At 51.3% G+C, this 20,243-nt stretch overlaps 1 protein-coding gene across 1 annotated transcript in view; it reads right to left on the reverse strand.

Moving 5' to 3' along the window:
* ptpro (protein tyrosine phosphatase receptor type O) overlaps positions 1–20,243 on the reverse strand; it is a 138,229-nt gene that overhangs the window by 59,192 nt on the left and 58,794 nt on the right. Inside the window, exons 12-14 of the mRNA XM_079262982.1 lie at positions 16,589–16,709; positions 15,623–15,756; positions 14,986–15,124 (exon numbers count right to left, since the gene is read on the reverse strand). Coding sequence (XP_079119108.1) covers positions 14,986–15,124; positions 15,623–15,756; positions 16,589–16,709 — 394 coding nt within the window. The remainder of the gene's footprint in view (positions 1–14,985; positions 15,125–15,622; positions 15,757–16,588; positions 16,710–20,243) is intronic.

The raw sequence follows: 20,243 nt of genomic DNA on the forward strand, positions 1-20,243 counted from the left end.
CGAGGAGCATGTTACTCGTTCCGAGGAGCACGTTACTCGTTCTGAGGAGTACGTTACTCGTTCCGAGGAGTACGTTACTCGTTCTGAGGAGTACGTTACTCGTTCTGAGGAGCACGTTACTCGTTCCGAGGAGCACGTTATTCATTTCGAGGAGTACGTTACTCGTTCCGTGGAGCGACGAGCACGTTACTCCTTCCGAGGAGGACGTTACTCGTTTTGAGGAGTACGTTACTCGTTCCGAGGTGCACGTTTTTTTCGTCTAGAGGAGTACGTTACTCGTTCCGAGGAGCACTTAACTCGTTCCGAGGAGCACGTTACTTGTTCCGAGGAGCATGTTACTCATTCCGAGGAGCACGTTACTCATTCCGAGGAGCACGTTACTCGTTCCGTGGAGCGACGAGCACATTACTCCTTCTGAGGAGCACGTTACTCGTTTTGAGGAGTACGTTACTCGTTCCGAGGTGCACGTTTTTTTCGTCTAGAGGAGTACGTTACTCGTTCCGAGGAGCACTTAACTCGATCCGAGGAGCACGTTACTTGTTCCGAGGAGCATGTTACTCGTTCCGAGGAGCACGTTACTCGTTCTGAGGAGTACGTTACTCGTTCCGAGGAGTACGTCACTTGTTCCGAGGAGTATGTTACTCATTCCAAGGAGCACGTTACTCGTTCCGAGGAGCACGTTACTCGTTCCGAGGAGCATGTTATTCATTCCGAGGAGTACGTTACTCGTTCCGTGGAGCGACGAGCACCTTACTCCTTCCGAGGAGCACGTTACTCGTTTTGCGGAGTACTGTACTCGTTCCGAGGTGCACGTTACTCGTTCCGAGGAGTACGTTACTCGTTCTGAGGAGTACGTTACTCGTTCCGAGGAGCACGTGACTCATTCCGAGGAGCACGTTACTCGTTCCGAGGAGCACGTTACTTGTTCCGAGGAGCACGTTACTCGTTCCGAGGAGCACGTTACTCATTCCGAGGAGCACTTAACTCGTTCCGAGGAGCACGTTACTTGTTCTGAGGAGTATGTTACTCATTCCAAGGAGCACGTTACTCGTTCCGTGGAGCGACGAGCACATTACTCCTTCCGAGGAGCACGTTACTCGTTTTGAGGACTGCGTTACTCGTTCCGAGGTGCACGTTTTTTTCGTCTAGAGGAGTACGTTACTCGTTCCGAGGAGCACTTAAGTCGTTCCGAGGAGCACGTTACTTGTTCTGAGGAGCATCTTACTCGTTCCGAGGAGCATGTTACTCGTTCTGAGGAGTACATTACTCGCTCCGAGGAGTACGTTACTCGTTCCGAGGTGCACGTTACTTGTTCCGAGGAGCATGTTACTTGTTCCGAGGAGTAAGTTACTCGTTCTGAGGAGTACGTTACTCGTTCTGAGGAGTACGTTACTCGTTCCGAGGAGTACGTTACTCGTTCCGAGGAGCACGTTACTCGTTCCGAGGAGCACGTTGCTCGTTCCAAAGAGCACGTTACTCGTTCCGAGGAGGATATTACTCGTTCCGAGGAGCACGTTACTTGTTCCGAGGAGCACTTAACTTGTTCCGAGGAGCACGTTACTCGTTCCGAGGAGCATGTTACTCGTTCCAAGGAGCACGTTACTCGTTCCGAGGAGCATGTTACTCGTTCCGAGGAGCACGTTACTCGTTCCGAGGAGCACGTTACTCGTTCCAAAGAGCACGTTACTCGTTCCGAGGAGGATATTACTCGTTCCGAGGAGCACGTTACTTGTTCCGAGGAGCACGTTACTCGTTCCGAGGAGCACGTTACTCATTCCGAGGAGGACGTTACTCGTTCCGAGGAGCACGTTACTCGTTGCGAGGAGCACGTTACTCGTTCCGAGGAGCACGTTACTCATTCCGAGGAGCACGTTACTCGTTCCGAGGAGCACGTTACTTTTTCCGAGGAGTATGTTACTCATTCCAAGGAGCACGTTACTCGTTCCGAGGAGCACGTTATTCATTTCGAGGAGTACGTTACTCGTTCCGTGGAGCGACGAGCACGTTACTCCTTCCGAGGAGCACGTTACTCGTTTTGAGGAGTACGTTACTCATTCCGAGGTGCACGTTTTTTTCGTCTAGAGGAGTACGTTACTCGTTCCGAGGAGCACTTAACTCGTTCCGAGGAGCACGTTACTTGTTCCGAGGAGCATGTTACTCATTCCGAGGAGCACTTAACTCGTTCCGAGGAGCACGTTACTCGTTCCGAGGAGCACGTTACTCATTCCGAGGAGCACTTAACTCGTTCCGAGGAGCACGTTACTTGTTCCGAGGAGTATGTTACTCATTCCAAGGAGCACGTTACTCGTTCCGTGGAGCGACGAGCACATTACTCCTTCCGAGGAGAACGTTACTCGTTCCGAGGTGCACGTTTTTTTCGTCTAGAAGAGTACGTTACTCGTTCCGAGGAGCACTTAACTCGTTCCGAGGAGCACGTTACTTGTTCCGAGGAGCATGTTACTCGTTCCGAGGAGCACGTTACTCGTTCTGAGGAGTACGTTACTCGTTCCGAGGAGTACGTTACTCGTTCTGAGGAGTACGTTACTCGTTCTGAGGAGCACGTTACTCGTTCCGAGGAGCACGTTATTCATTTCGAGGAGTACGTTACTCGTTCCGTGGAGCGACGAGCACGTTACTCCCTCCGAGGAGGACGTTACTCGTTTTGAGGAGTACGTTACTCGTTCCGAGGTGCACGTTTTTTTCGTCTAGAGGAGTACGTTACTCGTTCCGAGGAGCACTTAACTCGTTCCGAGGAGCACGTTACTTGTTCCGAGGAGCATGTTACTCATTCCGAGGAGCACGTTACTCATTCCGAGGAGCACGTTACTCGTTCCGTGGAGCGACGAGCACATTACTCCTTCTGAGGAGCACGTTACTCGTTTTGAGGAGTACGTTACTCGTTCCGAGGTGCACGTTTTTTTCGTCTAGAGGAGTACGTTACTCGTTCCGAGGAGCACTTAACTCGTTCCGAGGAGCACGTTACTTGTTCCGAGGAGCATGTTACTCGTTCCGAGGAGCACGTTACTCGTTCTGAGGAGTACGTTACTCGTTCCGAGGAGCACGTTACTCATTCCGAGGAGGACGTTACTCGTTCCGAGGAGCACGTTACTCGTTGCGAGGAGCACGTTACTCGTTCCGAGGAGCACATTACTCATTCCGAGGAGCACGTTACTCGTTCCGAGGAGCACGTTACTTTTTCCGAGGAGTATGTTACTCATTCCAAGGAGCACGTTACTCGTTCCGAGGAGCACGTTATTCATTTCGAGGAGTACGTTACTCGTTCCGTGGAGCGACGAGCACGTTACTCCTTCCGAGGAGCACGTTACTCGTTTTGAGGAGTACGTTACTCATTCCGAGGTGCACGTTTTTTTCGTCTAGAGGAGTACGTTACTCGTTCCGAGGAGCACTTAACTCGTTCCGAGGAGCACGTTACTTGTTCCGAGGAGCATGTTACTCATTCCGAGGAGCACTTAACTCGTTCCGAGGAGCACGTTACTCGTTCCGAGGAGCACGTTACTCATTCCGAGGAGCACTTAACTCGTTCCGAGGAGCACGTTACTTGTTCCGAGGAGTATGTTACTCATTCCAAGGAGCACGTTACTCGTTCCGTGGAGCGACGAGCACATTACTCCTTCCGAGGAGAACGTTACTCGTTCCGAGGTGCACGTTTTTTTCGTCTAGAAGAGTACGTTACTCGTTCCGAGGTGCACGTTACTCGTTCCGAGGAGTACGTTACTCGTTCTGAGGAGTACGTTACTCGTTCCGAGGAGCACGTTACTCATTCCGAGGAGCACGTTACTCGTTCCGAGGAGCACGTTACTTGTTCCGAGGAGCACGTTACTCATTCCAAGGAGCACGTTACTCGTTCCGAGGAGCACGTTATTCATTTCGAGGAGTACGTTACTCGTTCCGTGGAGCGACGAGCACGTTACTCCTTCCGAGGAGCACGTTACTCGTTTTGAGGAGTACGTTACTCATTCCGAGGTGCACGTTTTTTTCGTCTAGAGGAGTACGTTACTCGTTCCGAGGAGCACTTAACTCGTTCCGAGGAGCACGTTACTTGTTCCGAGGAGCATGTTACTCATTCCGAGGAGCACTTAACTCGTTCCGAGGAGCACGTTACTCGTTCCGAGGAGCACGTTACTCATTCCGAGGAGCACTTAACTCGTTCCGAGGAGCACGTTACTTGTTCCGAGGAGTATGTTACTCATTCCAAGGAGCACGTTACTCGTTCCGTGGAGCGACGAGCACATTACTCCTTCCGAGGAGAACGTTACTCGTTCCGAGGTGCACGTTTTTTTCGTCTAGAAGAGTACGTTACTCGTTCCGAGGAGCACTTAACTCGTTCCGAGGAGCACGTTACTTGTTCCGAGGAGCATGTTACTCGTTCCGAGGAGCACGTTACTCGTTCTGAGGAGTACGTTACTCGTTCCGAGGAGTACGTTACTCGTTCTGAGGAGTACGTTACTCGTTCTGAGGAGCACGTTACTCGTTCCGAGGAGCACGTTATTCATTTCGAGGAGTACGTTACTCGTTCCGTGGAGCGACGAGCACGTTACTCCTTCCGAGGAGGACGTTACTCGTTTTGAGGAGTACGTTACTCGTTCCGAGGTGCACGTTTTTTTCGTCTAGAGGAGTACGTTACTCGTTCCGAGGAGCACTTAACTCGTTCCGAGGAGCACGTTACTTGTTCCGAGGAGCATGTTACTCATTCCGAGGAGCACGTTACTCATTCCGAGGAGCACGTTACTCGTTCCGTGGAGCGACGAGCACATTACTCCTTCTGAGGAGCACGTTACTCGTTTTGAGGAGTACGTTACTCGTTCCGAGGTGCACGTTTTTTTCGTCTAGAGGAGTACGTTACTCGTTCCGAGGAGCACTTAACTCGATCCGAGGAGCACGTTACTTGTTCCGAGGAGCATGTTACTCGTTCCGAGGAGCACGTTACTCGTTCTGAGGAGTACGTTACTCGTTCCGAGGAGTACGTCACTTGTTCCGAGGAGTATGTTACTCATTCCAAGGAGCACGTTACTCGTTCCGAGGAGCACGTTACTCGTTCCGAGGAGCATGTTATTCATTCCGAGGAGTACGTTACTCGTTCCGTGGAGCGACGAGCACCTTACTCCTTCCGAGGAGCACGTTACTCGTTTTGCGGAGTACTGTACTCGTTCCGAGGTGCACGTTACTCGTTCCGAGGAGTACGTTACTCGTTCTGAGGAGTACGTTACTCGTTCCGAGGAGCACGTGACTCATTCCGAGGAGCACGTTACTCGTTCCGAGGAGCACGTTACTTGTTCCGAGGAGCACGTTACTCGTTCCGAGGAGCACGTTACTCATTCCGAGGAGCACTTAACTCGTTCCGAGGAGCACGTTACTTGTTCTGAGGAGTATGTTACTCATTCCAAGGAGCACGTTACTCGTTCCGTGGAGCGACGAGCACATTACTCCTTCCGAGGAGCACGTTACTCGTTTTGAGGACTGCGTTACTCGTTCCGAGGTGCACGTTTTTTTCGTCTAGAGGAGTACGTTACTCGTTCCGAGGAGCACTTAAGTCGTTCCGAGGAGCACGTTACTTGTTCTGAGGAGCATCTTACTCGTTCCGAGGAGCATGTTACTCGTTCTGAGGAGTACATTACTCGCTCCGAGGAGTACGTTACTCGTTCCGAGGTGCACGTTACTTGTTCCGAGGAGCATGTTACTTGTTCCGAGGAGTAAGTTACTCGTTCTGAGGAGTACGTTACTCGTTCTGAGGAGTACGTTACTCGTTCCGAGGAGTACGTTACTCGTTCCGAGGAGCACGTTACTCGTTCCGAGGAGCACGTTGCTCGTTCCAAAGAGCACGTTACTCGTTCCGAGGAGGATATTACTCGTTCCGAGGAGCACGTTACTTGTTCCGAGGAGCACTTAACTTGTTCCGAGGAGCACGTTACTCGTTCCGAGGAGCATGTTACTCGTTCCAAGGAGCACGTTACTCGTTCCGAGGAGCATGTTACTCGTTCCGAGGAGCACGTTACTCGTTCCGAGGAGCACGTTACTCGTTCCAAAGAGCACGTTACTCGTTCCGAGGAGGATATTACTCGTTCCGAGGAGCACGTTACTTGTTCCGAGGAGCACGTTACTCGTTCCGAGGAGCACGTTACTCATTCCGAGGAGGACGTTACTCGTTCCGAGGAGCACGTTACTCGTTGCGAGGAGCACGTTACTCGTTCCGAGGAGCACGTTACTCATTCCGAGGAGCACGTTACTCGTTCCGAGGAGCACGTTACTTTTTCCGAGGAGTATGTTACTCATTCCAAGGAGCACGTTACTCGTTCCGAGGAGCACGTTATTCATTTCGAGGAGTACGTTACTCGTTCCGTGGAGCGACGAGCACGTTACTCCTTCCGAGGAGCACGTTACTCGTTTTGAGGAGTACGTTACTCATTCCGAGGTGCACGTTTTTTTCGTCTAGAGGAGTACGTTACTCGTTCCGAGGAGCACTTAACTCGTTCCGAGGAGCACGTTACTTGTTCCGAGGAGCATGTTACTCATTCCGAGGAGCACTTAACTCGTTCCGAGGAGCACGTTACTCGTTCCGAGGAGCACGTTACTCATTCCGAGGAGCACTTAACTCGTTCCGAGGAGCACGTTACTTGTTCCGAGGAGTATGTTACTCATTCCAAGGAGCACGTTACTCGTTCCGTGGAGCGACGAGCACATTACTCCTTCCGAGGAGAACGTTACTCGTTCCGAGGTGCACGTTTTTTTCGTCTAGAAGAGTACGTTACTCGTTCCGAGGAGCACGTTACTCGTTCTGAGGAGTACGTTACTCGTTCCGAGGAGTACGTTACTCGTTCTGAGGAGTACGTTACTCGTTCTGAGGAGCACGTTACTCGTTCCGAGGAGCACGTTATTCATTTCGAGGAGTACGTTACTCGTTCCGTGGAGCGACGAGCACGTTACTCCTTCCGAGGAGGACGTTACTCGTTTTGAGGAGTACGTTACTCGTTCCGAGGTGCACGTTTTTTTCGTCTAGAGGAGTACGTTACTCGTTCCGAGGAGCACTTAACTCGTTCCGAGGAGCACGTTACTTGTTCCGAGGAGCATGTTACTCATTCCGAGGAGCACGTTACTCATTCCGAGGAGCACGTTACTCGTTCCGTGGAGCGACGAGCACATTACTCCTTCTGAGGAGCACGTTACTCGTTTTGAGGAGTACGTTACTCGTTCCGAGGTGCACGTTTTTTTCGTCTAGAGGAGTACGTTACTCGTTCCGAGGAGCACTTAACTCGTTCCGAGGAGCACGTTACTTGTTCCGAGGAGCATGTTACTCGTTCCGAGGAGCACGTTACTCGTTCTGAGGAGTACGTTACTCGTTCCGAGGAGCACGTTACTCATTCCGAGGAGGACGTTACTCGTTCCGAGGAGCACGTTACTCGTTGCGAGGAGCACGTTACTCGTTCCGAGGAGCACATTACTCATTCCGAGGAGCACGTTACTCGTTCCGAGGAGCACGTTTCTTTTTCCGAGGAGTATGTTACTCATTCCAAGGAGCACGTTACTCGTTCCGAGGAGCACGTTATTCATTTCGAGGAGTACGTTACTCGTTCCGTGGAGCGACGAGCACGTTACTCCTTCCGAGGAGCACGTTACTCGTTTTGAGGAGTACGTTACTCATTCCGAGGTGCACGTTTTTTTCGTCTAGAGGAGTACGTTACTCGTTCCGAGGAGCACTTAACTCGTTCCGAGGAGCACGTTACTTGTTCCGAGGAGCATGTTACTCATTCCGAGGAGCACTTAACTCGTTCCGAGGAGCACGTTACTCGTTCCGAGGAGCACGTTACTCATTCCGAGGAGCACTTAACTCGTTCCGAGGAGCACGTTACTTGTTCCGAGGAGTATGTTACTCATTCCAAGGAGCACGTTACTCGTTCCGTGGAGCGACGAGCACATTACTCCTTCCGAGGAGAACGTTACTCGTTCCGAGGTGCACGTTTTTTTCGTCTAGAAGAGTACGTTACTCGTTCCGAGGTGCACGTTACTCGTTCCGAGGAGTACGTTACTCGTTCTGAGGAGTACGTTACTCGTTCCGAGGAGCACGTTACTCATTCCGAGGAGCACGTTACTCGTTCCGAGGAGCACGTTACTTGTTCCGAGGAGCACGTTACTCGTTCCGAGGAGCACGTTACTCATTCCGAGGAGCACTTAACTCGTTCCGAGGAGCACGTTACTTGTTCTGAGGAGTATGTTACTCATTCCAAGGAGCACGTTACTCGTTCCGTGGAGCGACGAGCACATTACTCCTTCCGAGGAGCACGTTACTCGTTTTGAGGACTGCGTTACTCGTTCCGAGGTGCACGTTTTTTTCGTCTAGAGGAGTACGTTACTCGTTCCGAGGAGCACTTAAGTCGATCCGAGGAGCACGTTACTTGTTCCGAGGAGCATCTTACTCGTTCCGAGGAGCATGTTACTCGTTCTGAGGAGTACATTACTCGTTCCGAGGAGTACGTTACTCGTTCCGAGGTGCACGTTACTTGTTCCGAGGAGCATGTTACTTGTTCCGAGGAGTAAGTTACTCGTTCTGAGGAGTACGTTACTCGTTCTGAGGAGTACGTTACTCGTTCCGAGGAGTACGTTACTCATTCCGAGGTGCACGTTTTTTTCGTCTAGAGGAGTACGTTACTCGTTCCGAGGAGCACTTAACTCGTTCCGAGGAGAACGTTACTTGTTCCGAGGAGCATGTTACTCATTCCGAGGAGCACTTAACTCGTTCCGAGGAGCACGTTACTCGTTCCGAGGAGCACGTTACTCATTCCGAGGAGCACTTAACTCGTTCCGAGGAGCACGTTACTTGTTCCGAGGAGTATGTTACTCATTCCAAGGAGCACGTTACTCGTTCCGTGGAGCGACGAGCACATTACTCCTTCCGAGGAGAACGTTACTCGTTCCGAGGTGCACGTTTTTTTCGTCTAGAAGAGTACGTTACTCGTTCCGAGGTGCACGTTACTCGTTCCGAGGAGTACGTTACTCGTTCTGAGGAGTACGTTACTCGTTCCGAGGAGCACGTTACTCATTCCGAGGAGCACGTTACTCGTTCCGAGGAGCACGTTACTTGTTCCGAGGAGCACGTTACTCGTTCCGAGGAGCACGTTACTCATTCCGAGGAGCACTTAACTCGTTCCGAGGAGCACGTTACTTGTTCTGAGGAGTATGTTACTCATTCCAAGGAGCACGTTACTCGTTCCGTGGAGCGACGAGCACATTACTCCTTCCGAGGAGCACGTTACTCGTTTTGAGGACTGCGTTACTCGTTCCGAGGTGCACGTTTTTTTCGTCTAGAGGAGTACGTTACTCGTTCCGAGGAGCACTTAAGTCGATCCGAGGAGCACGTTACTTGTTCCGAGGAGCATCTTACTCGTTCCGAGGAGCATGTTACTCGTTCTGAGGAGTACATTACTCGTTCCGAGGAGTACGTTACTCGTTCCGAGGTGCACGTTACTTGTTCCGAGGAGCATGTTACTTGTTCCGAGGAGTAAGTTACTCGTTCTGAGGAGTACGTTACTCGTTCTGAGGAGTACGTTACTCGTTCCGAGGAGTACGTTACTCGTTCCGAGGAGCACGTTACTCGTTCCGAGGAGCACGTTGCTCGTTCCAAAGAGCACGTTACTCGTTCCGAGGAGGATATTACTCGTTCCGAGGAGCACGTTACTTGTTCCGAGGAGCACTTAACTTGTTCCGAGGAGTACGTTACTCGTTCTGAGGAGTACGTTACTCGTTCTGAGGAGCATGTTACTCGTTCCGTGGAGCGACGAACACATTACTCATTCCGAGGAGCACGTTACTCGTTCCGAGGAGCACGTTACTCGTTCCGAGGAGCACGTTACTCATTCCGAGGAGCACTTAACTCATTCCGAGGAGCACGTTACTTGTTCTGAGGAGTATGTTACTCATTCCAAGGAGCACGTTACTCGTTCCGTGGAGCGACGAGCACATTACTCCTTCCGAGGAGCACGTTACTCGTTTTGAGGACTACGTTACTCGTTCCGAGGTGCACGTTTTTTTCGTCTAGAGGAGTACGTTACTCGTTCCGAGGAGCACTTAACTCGTTCCGAGGAGCACGTTACTTGTTCCGAGGAGCATGTTACTCGTTCCGAGGAGCACGTTACTCGTTCTGAGGAGTACGTTACTCGTTCCGAGGAGTACGTTACTCGTTCCGAGGTGCACGTTACTTGTTCCGAGGAGCATGTTACTCGTTCCGAGGAGCACGTTACTCGTTCTGAGGAGTACGTTACTCGTATTGAGGAGTACGTTACTCGTTCCGAGGAGTACGTTACTCGTTCTGAGGAGCACGTTACTTGTTCCGCGGAGCATGTTACTCGTTCCGAGGAGCACGTTACTCGTTCTGAGGAGTACGTTACTCGTTCCGAGGAGTATGTTACTCGTTCTGAGGAGTACGTTACTCGTTCCGAGGAGCACGTTACTCATTCCGAGGAGCACGTTACTCGTTCCGAGGAGCACGTTACTCGTTCCGAGGAGCACGTTACTCATTCCGAGGAGCACTTAACTCGTTCCGAGGAGCACGTTACTTGTTCTGAGGAGTATGTTACTCATTCCAAGGAGCACGTTACTCGTTCCGTGGAGCGACGAGCACATTACTCCTTCCGAGGAGCACGTTACTCGTTTTGAGGACTACGTTACTCGTTCCGAGGTGCACGTTTTTTTCGTCTAGAGGAGTACGTTACTCGTTCCGAGGAGCACTTAACTCGTTCCGAGGAGCACGTTACTTGTTCCGAGGAGCATGTTACTCGTTCCGAGGAGCACGTTACTCGTTCTGAAGAGTACGTTACTCGTTCCGAGGAGTACGTTACTCGTTCCGAGGTGCACGTTACTTGTTCCGAGGAGCATGTTACTTGTTCCGAGGAGTAAGTTACTCGTTCTGAGGAGTACGTTACTCGTTCCGAGGTGCACGTTACTTGTTCCGAGGAGCATGTTACTTGTTCCGAGGAGTAAGTTACTCGTTCTGAGGAGTACGTTACTCGTTCTGAGGAGTACGTTACTCGTTCCGAGGAGTACGTTACTCGTTCTGAGGAGCACGTTACTTGTTCCGCGGAGCATGTTACTTGTTCCGAGGAGCACGTTACTCGTTCTGAGGAGTACGTTACTCGTTCCGAGGAGTACGTTACTCGTTCCAGGGAGCACGTTACTCGTTCCGAGGAGCACGTTACTCGTCTAGAGGAGTACGTTACTCGTTCCAAGGAGCACTTAACTCGTTCCGAGGAGCACGTTACTCGTTCCGAGGAGCACGTTACTCGTTCCGAGGAGCACGTTACTCGTTCCGAGGAGCACGTTACTCGTTCCGAGGAGCACGTTACTCGTTCCGAGGAGCACGTTGCTCGTTCCAAAGAGCACGTTACTCGTTCCGAGGAGGATATTACTCGTTCCGAGGAACACGTTACTTGTTCCGAGGAGCACTTAACTTGTTCCGAGGAGTACGTTACTCGTTCTGAGGAGTACGTTACTCGTTCTGAGGAGCATGTTACTCGTTCCGTGGAGCGACGAACACATTACTCATTCCGAGGAGCACGTTACACGTTCCGAGGAGCACGTTACTCGTTCCGAGGAGCACGTTACTCATTCCGAGGAGCACTTAACTCGTTCCGAGGAGCACGTTACTTGTTCTGAGGAGTATGTTACTCATTCCAAGGAGCACGTTACTCGTTCCGTGGAGCGACGAGCACATTACTCCTTCCGAGGAGCACGTTACTCGTTTTGAGGACTACGTTACTAGTTCCGAGGTGCACGTTTTTTTCGTCTAGAGGAGTACGTTACTCGTTCCGAGGAGCACTTAACTCGTTCCGAGGAACACGTTACTTGTTCCGAGGAGCACGCTACTTGTTCCGAGGAGCATGTTACTCGTTCCGAGGAGCACGTTACTCGTTCTGAGGAGTACGTTACTCGTTTTGAGGAGTACTTTACTCGTTCCGAGGTGCACAGTATTTTCGTCTAGAGGAGTACGTTACTCGTTCCGAGGAGCACTTAACTCGTTCCGAGGAGCACGTTACTTGTTCCGAGGAGCATGTTACTCATTCCGAGGAGCACGTTACTCATTCCGAGGAGCACGTTACTCGTTCCGAGGAGCACGTTACTCATTCCGAGGAGCACTTAACTCGTTCCGAGGAGCACGTTACTCGTTCCGAGGAGCACGTTACTCGTTCCGTGGAGCACGTTACTCATTCCGAGGAGCACGTTACTCATTCCGAGGAGCACGTTACTCGTTCCGAGCACGTTACTCATTCCGAGGAGCACTTAACTCGTTCCGAGGAGCACGTTACTTGTTCCGAGGAGTATGTTACTCATTCCAAGGAGCACGTTACTCGTTCCGTGGAGCGACGCGCACATTACTCCTTCCGAGGAGCACGTTACTCGTTTTGAGGAGTACGTTACTCGTTCCGAGGTGCACGTTTTTTTCGTCTAGAGGAGTACGTTACCCGTTCCGAGGAGCACTTAACTCGTTCCGAGGAGCACGTTACTTGTTCCGAGGAGCATGTTACTCGTTCCGAGGAGCACGTTACTCGTTCTGAGGAGTACGTTACTCGTTCCGAGGAGTACGTTACTCGTTCTGAGGAGTACGTTACTCGTTCTGAGGAGTACGTTACTCGTTCCGAGGAGCACGTTATTCATTTCGAGGAGTACGTTACTCGTTCCGTGGAGCGACGAGCACGTTACTCCTTCCGAGGAGCACGTTACTCGTTTTGAGGAGTACGTTACTCGTTCCGAGGTGCACGTTTTTTTCGTCTAGAGGAGTACGTTACTCGTTCCGAGGAGCACTTAACTCGTTCCGAGGAGCGCGTTACTTGTTCCGAGGAGCATGTTACTCATTCCGAGGAGCACTTAACTCGTTCCGAGGAGCACGTTACTCGTTCCGAGGAGCACGTTACTCATTCCGAGGAGCACTTAACTCGTTCCGAGGAGCACGTTACTTGTTCCGAGGAGTATGTTACTCATTCCAAGGAGCACGTTACTCGTTCCGTGGAGCGACGAGCACATTACTCCTTCCGAGGAGCACGTTACTCGTTTTGAGGAGTACTTTACTCGTTCCGAGGTGCACGTTATTTTCGTCTAGAGGAGTACGTTACTCGTTCCGAGGAGCACGTTACTCGTTCTGAGGAGTACGTTACTCGTTCCGAGGAGTACGTTACTCGTTCTGAGGAGTACGTTACTCGTTCTGAGGAGCACGTTACTCGTTCCGTGGAGCGACGAGCACATTACTCGTTCCGAGTAGCACTTAACTCGTTCCGAGGAGCACGTTACTCGTTCTGAGGAGTACGTTACTCGTTCCGAGGAGCACGTTACTCGTTCTGAGGAGTACGTTACTCGTTCTGAGGAGCACGTTACTTGTTCCGAGGAGCACGTTACTCGTTCTGAGGAGTACGTTACTCGTTCCGAGGAGCACGTTACTCGTCTAGAGGAGTACGTTACTCGTTCCAAGGAGCACTTAACTCGTTCCGAGGAGCACGTTACTTGTTCCGAGGAGCACGTTACTCGTTCCGAGGAGCACGTTACTCGTTCCGAGGAGCACGTTACTCGTTCCGAGGAGCACGTTACTCGTTCCGTGGAGCGACGAGCACATTACTCCTTCCGAGGAGCACGTTACTCGTTTTGAGGAGTACGTTACTCGTTCCGAGGTGCACGTTTTTTTCGTCTAGAGGAGTACGTTACTCATTCCGAGGAGCACTTAACTCGTTCCGAGGAGCACGTTACTTGTTCCGAGGAGCATGTTACTCGTTCCGAGGAGCACGTTACTCGTTCTGAGGAGTACGTTACTCGTTCCGAGGAGTACGTTACTCGTTCTGAGGAGTACGTTACTCGTTCTGAGGAGCACGTTACTCGTTCCGTGGAGCGACGAGCACATTACTCGTTCCGAGGAGCACTTAACTCGTTCCGAGGAGCACGTTACTTGTTCCGAGGAGCATGTTATTCGTTCCGAGGAGCACGTTACTCGTTCTGAGGAGTACGTTACTTGTTCTGAGGAGCACGTTACTTGTTCCGAGGAGCACGTTACTCGTTCCGAGGAGCACGTTACTCGTCTAGAGGAGTACGTTACTCATTCCGTGGAGCGACGAGCACATTACTCGTTCCGAGGAGCACGTTACTTGTTCCGAGGAGCACGTTACTCGTTCCGAGGAGCACGTTACTCGTTCCAAGGAGCACGTTACTCGTTCCGAGGAGCACGTTACTCGTTCCAAAGAGCACGTTACTCGTTCCGAGGAGCACGTTACTCGTTCCAAAGAGCACGTTACTCGTTCCAAAGAGCACGTTACTCGTTCCGAGGAGGATATTACTCGTTCCGAGGAGCACGTTACTCGTTCCGAAGAGCACGTTACTCGTTCCAAGGAGCACATTACTCGTTCCGAGGAGCACGTTACTCGTTCCGAAGAGCACGTTACTCGTTCCAAGGAGCACATTACTCGTTCCGAGGAGCACATTACTCGTTCCGAGGAGCACGTTACTCATTCCTCAGTGAATTGAGCTTTTATCTTTTGTCTCTTACTTCTTTTTCGTCAATGTACTCTGACACAGTAAGACACATGTTAATTCTGAGACATTTCTAGTACTCTCACATGTCTCAGGTTTCCATTACAAGCAGGATTGTAGGTGCAGAGCTGGGAGATGGGTCATTTCAGACATGGATGGATGGATGGATGGATGGATGGATGGATGGATGGATGGATAGATGGATAGATGGATAGATGGATAGATGGATAGATAGATAGATAGATAGATAGATAGATAGATAGATAGATAGATAGATAGAGAGATAGAGAGAAATTCAAGTGTCCAGCAGCTGTACATTCACACAAATTCACATTCAGTACAGGTTAAAAAGTTCAAAGTTACTAGCAATAGTAATAAAAAGTGCACATGATCAGACTGAGCTGTTTACAGTCTTATAGCAGCAGTCTGAGGAAACATGTAGATTATTGATTAGTCTGAAGCTCCACCTACCAACAGTGCGGATGGTGATGTGGGCAGGCCGGCTCGGGGTACTGTAGCTGAAGCTGGTGACGGTGCAGTTGTAGGTGGATGATGGCATCAGACCAGACACTGTGACCACATGGGAGGTGGAGGTGAGCGGCTCGCCGTCCTAAGGGATGAGAAGCGTGAGGAGATCAGCGGGAAGTCCTGCTTTCCTTCTTGACAGGACCAGGATAAGGACCAGTACCAGGACCATGACCAGTACCAGGACCAGGACCAGGATTAGGACCAGTGCCAGGGCCAGGACCAGGACCAGGATAAGGACCAGTACCAGGACTAGGATCAGGACCAGGATTAAGACCAGGACCAGGACCAGGATCAGGACCAGTACCAGGACCAGGACATGGATTAAGACCAGGATAATGACCAGGACCAGAATTGGGACCAGGATTAGTACCAGAACCAGGACCAGGATTATGACCAGGACCAGGATTAGGACCAGGACCAGGATTAGGACCAGTACCAGGACCAGAACCAGGACCAGGAAACCATCCAATCAGAGGTAAAGCAAAATTTATCAAATTTAGTTATAAACAGGAGTAAAGCTGTCCTGAGGGATCAGCTGGACCCGGTTCGGTTCTACGGGGCGGGTCCAGAGCGGTTTTACCTTCAGCTCCTTGCTGGCTCTGCTGGGTCTGCAGAGCACCTGGTAGTAGTCCACCACTCCGTCCTCAGTCCACAGCAGGGTGATGGTGGAGTGGGTGGCGTTGACGGCGAACAGCGAGCGGGGAGGAGCCGGTTCTGAAAGGAGAAGCGGGTCAGTGTGTTGGAGAGACGCTGTCGGTCCAAACCCAGATACTGCCAGACTTCCACTGAAGGCCGAGAACAGGAAGTCACGAGATTCTACTTTCTGTTTCACTTTCAGGACGAAGACGGAGAAGGAGCTTTCCTCCGTCTTCATCTGTTCTCCACCTTCTTATCAATCATTTACCACAAACACATCCAACATTTCCTATTTACAGTTACTCAGACTTTTATTCATCATTTATTTCTTATTAATTCTTGTAATAATCAATACGATGCCTTTTCACACAAATTTAGAACAAAATGCTCAGTTTTTATTTTAGTTTTGATTGAATTATTTTTAAAATGTTAATAATTTAATGTACAAATGCAGTTCATTTTATTTTTGTGTAAAATGTGGACAACCTGAAGCCACAAGAGGAAAACGTGGCTCCTTTTCCCAAAGTAAGATAAAATAAAATAAAGTAAAATAAAATAAAATAAAATAAAATAAAATAAAGCAAAGAATCATAAAATAAAGTAAAATAAAATAAAATAAAATAAAGTAAAATAAAATAAAATAAAGTAAAATAAAATAAAGCAAAATAAAATAAAGCAAAGTAAAATAAAATAAAATAAAGCAAAGAATAATAAAATAAAGTAAAATAAAACAAACCAAAACAAACCAAAACAAAATAAAATAAAATAAAATAAAATAAAATAAAATAAAATAAAATAAAATAAAACAAAACAAAACAAAACATAACGTGTCCTCTTTGGGCTGTGGTTTAGGCGTATCGGCTCGACCATCGCCAGCAGCACCGACGGCGACCCCTGCAGGCCTTCTCACCCAGCTTGATGATGTTGGGCATGGAGGTGTTCCTGCTGCGCTCGGTGCAAGCCGTCACCGTCAGGTTGTAGATGTCTCCCGGAGGCAGGGGGAGGCTGGCTCGCATCACGTTACGGGTCACCTGACACACAGACACGTCAACATGGTTCAGACTTTTATTAACCACAAAGCAGGATGCTGCCAGGGTGTCCAGCTCCGGTCCACCAGGGCCACAATATATCCCTGCTCCAACACACTTGACTGAAATGAACCAGTGAGCAGAACTTCATAGGCTGTTGGAGTCATTTACTGTCTGCCAGGTGTGTTGGAGCAGGGATACATGGAAACCGTGCAGGACAGGTCCTCCAGGACCGACTTTAGACGCCCCCGTTTGTCCTGTTTAGTTTCTCCCGCTCTTGTCTCCTCAGGTGCTGATTGGTGCCTGAACTGTACTGTACTGGAGCTGCTGCCACCTGCTTGGTCTGTTCTGGTTAGGTTCTGGTTAAGTTCTGGGTAGGTATTGGTTAGGTTCTGGTTAGGTTCTGGTTAAGTTCTGGGTAGGTATTGGTTAGGTTCTGGTTAGGTTCTGGGTAGGTATTGTTTAAGTTCTGGTTAGCCTCTCCCTGAGGTGCCACCTTATGGTGGTGGAGGGGTTTGTGTGTCCTGAAGATCTAGCAGCTATGTTGTCTGGAGCTTTATGCCCTCTGGTAGGGTCACCATGGAAACAGGTGTCTAGGGGAGGGACCAGACCAAGTCCGGCTCATAGACCCCTATGATGATGATGACAAACCTGGGTGGAAATGTTCCTTTGCCCGAACGCGGGTCACCGGGACCCCCCTCTGGAGTCAGGTCTGGAGGTGGGGTTCGAGAGCGTCTGATGGCCGGGCCTTTACCCGTGGGGCCCGGTCGGGCTCAGCCCGAAAGGGTTACATGGGCCCCACCTCCCGTGGGCTCACCATCTGCGGGAGGAGCCGTAGGGGTCGGGTGCGAGCTTGTGCGCGAGGTTGAGCGGTTCCGGCTAGATATAGTTGGACTCACCTCGACGCATGGCTTGGGCTCTGGAACCAGAACCCTCGAGAGGGGCTGGACCTTCTTCCACTCTGGAGTTGTTCATGGTGAGAGGTGCCGAGCAGGTGTGGGCATTCTCATCAGCCCCCAGCTTGGTGCCTGCACGTTGGGGTTTACCCCGGTGGATGAAAGGGTAGTTTCCCTCCGCCTCCGGGTGGGGGGACGGGTCCTGACTGTTGTCTGTGCTTATGCACCGAACAGCAGTTCAGAGTACCCACCCTTTCTGGAGTCCTTGGAGGGAGTGCTGGAGGGTGCTCCTTCTGGGGACTCCATTGTTCTGCTGGGGGACTTCAATGCTCACGTGGGCAATGACAGTGAGACCTGGAGGGGAGTGATTGGGAGGCATGGTCCCCCCCCCTCTGAACCCAAATGGTGTTTTGTTATTGGACTTCTGTGCTCGTCATGGATTGTCCATAACGAGCACCATGTTCCAGCATAAGAGTGTCCATATGTACACCTGGCATCAGGACTCCCTGGGCCGCAGTTCCATGATCGACTTTGTAGTCGTATCGTCGGACCTGCGGCCACATGCCTTGGACACTCGGGTGAAGAGGGGGGCGGAGCTCCAACTGATCACCACCTGGTGGTGAGTTGGCTCAGATGGTGGGGGAGGAAGCCGGTCAGATCTGGCAGGCCCAAACGTGTTGTGAGGGTCTGCTGGGAACGTCTGGCTGAGTCCCCCGTCAGAGCGAGCTTCAACTCCCACCTTCAGCAGAGCTGGTGGACTTAGGGGTGGACTCTCCTATCTCTGGGGCTGAAGTCGCTGAGGTGGTCAAAAAGCTCCTTGGTGGCAAGGCCCCGGGGGTGGATGAGATCCGCCCGGAGTTCCTTAAGGCTCTGGATGCTGTGGGGCTGTCCTGGCTGACACGCCTCTGCAGCATCGCGTGGACATCGGGGACAGTACCGCTGGATTGGCAGACTGGGGTGGTGGCCCCCCTTTTTAAGAAGGGGGACCGGAGGGTGTGTTCCAATTACAGGGGAATCACACTCCTCAGCCTCCCTGGTAAGGCCTATTCAGGGGTCCTGGAGAGGAGGGTCCGCCGGATAGTCGAATCCCGGATTGAGGAGGAGCAGTGTGGTTTTCGTCCTGGTCGTGGAACAGTGGACCAGCTCTATACCCTCTTTGGGGTCCTGGAGGGGGCATGGGAGTTTGCCCAACCAGTCTACATGTGCTTTGTGGACCTGGAGAAGGCATTTGACCGTGTCCCCCGGGGGCTCCTGTAGGGGGTACTCCGGGAGTATGGGGTACCGGACCCCCTTGTACGGGCTGTCTGGTCCCTGTACGACAGGTGTCAGAGCTTGGTCCGCATTGCCGGTAGTAAGTCGGATTCGTTTACGGTGAGGGTTGGACTCCGCCAAGGCTGCCCTTTATCACCGATTCTGTTCATAACTTATATGGACAGAATTTCTAGGCGCAGCCGAGGTGTTGAGGGGATCCGACTTGGTGGCCTCAAGATTGGGTCCCTGCTTTTTGCAGATGACGTGGTCCTGTTGGCTTCATCTGGTCGTGATCTCCAGCTCTCACTTGAGCGATTCGCGGTCGAGTGTGAAGCGGCTGGGATGAGAATCAGCACCTCAAAATCGGGAGTGAGGTCCTGCCTCAAGTGGAGGAGTTTAAATATCTCGGGGTCTTGTTCACGAGTGAGGAAAGGATGGAGCGCGAGATCGACAGACGGATCGGTGTGGCATCTGCAGTAATGCGGACTCTGCGCCGGTCTGTCGTGGTGAAGAAGGAGCTGAGCCAGAAGGTGAAGCGCTCGATTTACCAGTCGATCTACGTTCCTACCCTCACCTATGGTCATGAGCTGTGGGTCGTGACCAAAAGAAGGAGATCTCGTATACAGGCAGCTGAAATGGGTTTCCTCCGCAGGGTGGCCGGGCTCTCCCTTAGAGATAGGGTGAGGAGCTCGGTCATCCGGGAGGAGAACAGAGTAGAGCCGCTGCTCCTCCGCATCGAGAGGAACCACTTGAGGTGGCTCGGGCATCTGGTCAGGATGCCTCCTGGACCTCCTTGGTGAGGTGTTCCAGGCACGTCCCTCTGGGAGGAGACCCCGGGGAAGACCCAGGACACGCTGGAGGGATTACATCTCTCGGCTGGCCTGGGAACGCCTCGGGATCCCCCCGCAGAGTTGGCAGATGTGGCTGGGGAGAGGGAAGTCTGGGCTTCCCTGCTTAGGCTGCTGCCCCCGCGACCCGACCCCGGATAAGCGGTAGAAGATGGATGTATGGATGGATGGAAGTTCTGGTTAGGTTCTGGTTAGTTAGTTAGGTTTTCAGAGTTAAACCCGGTTTAGTTTTGTCCTCCCCACAGCATCTCCACATGATGCATTCTGAAAGAGACCATCGTGGTCTCATGCTTGTCGCGCTGCATCTCTTCCAGGGAACGTTGTTTATTATTATTTACTGCTTTAGCTGAGTTGTTCTGGGTTTTACACCGTACACGTATTTAGTAACCGCTTGTTGCCCCGCCAAGGATGTTATGTTTTTACCCGCTTTGTCTCTTTGTGTTCACATGAAAAGTTCTGGATGGATTTTCATCCAAGTTTCAGGACTTGTTGGAAACGTGAAACGCCAGAACAGGTTAAATGGTGGTGATCCGGATCACCGT

The sequence above is a fragment of the Telmatherina bonti genome (genome assembly GCF_933228915.1).
Source record: "Telmatherina bonti genome assembly, chromosome: 23".
Taxonomy (NCBI): domain Eukaryota; kingdom Metazoa; phylum Chordata; class Actinopteri; order Atheriniformes; family Telmatherinidae; genus Telmatherina; species Telmatherina bonti.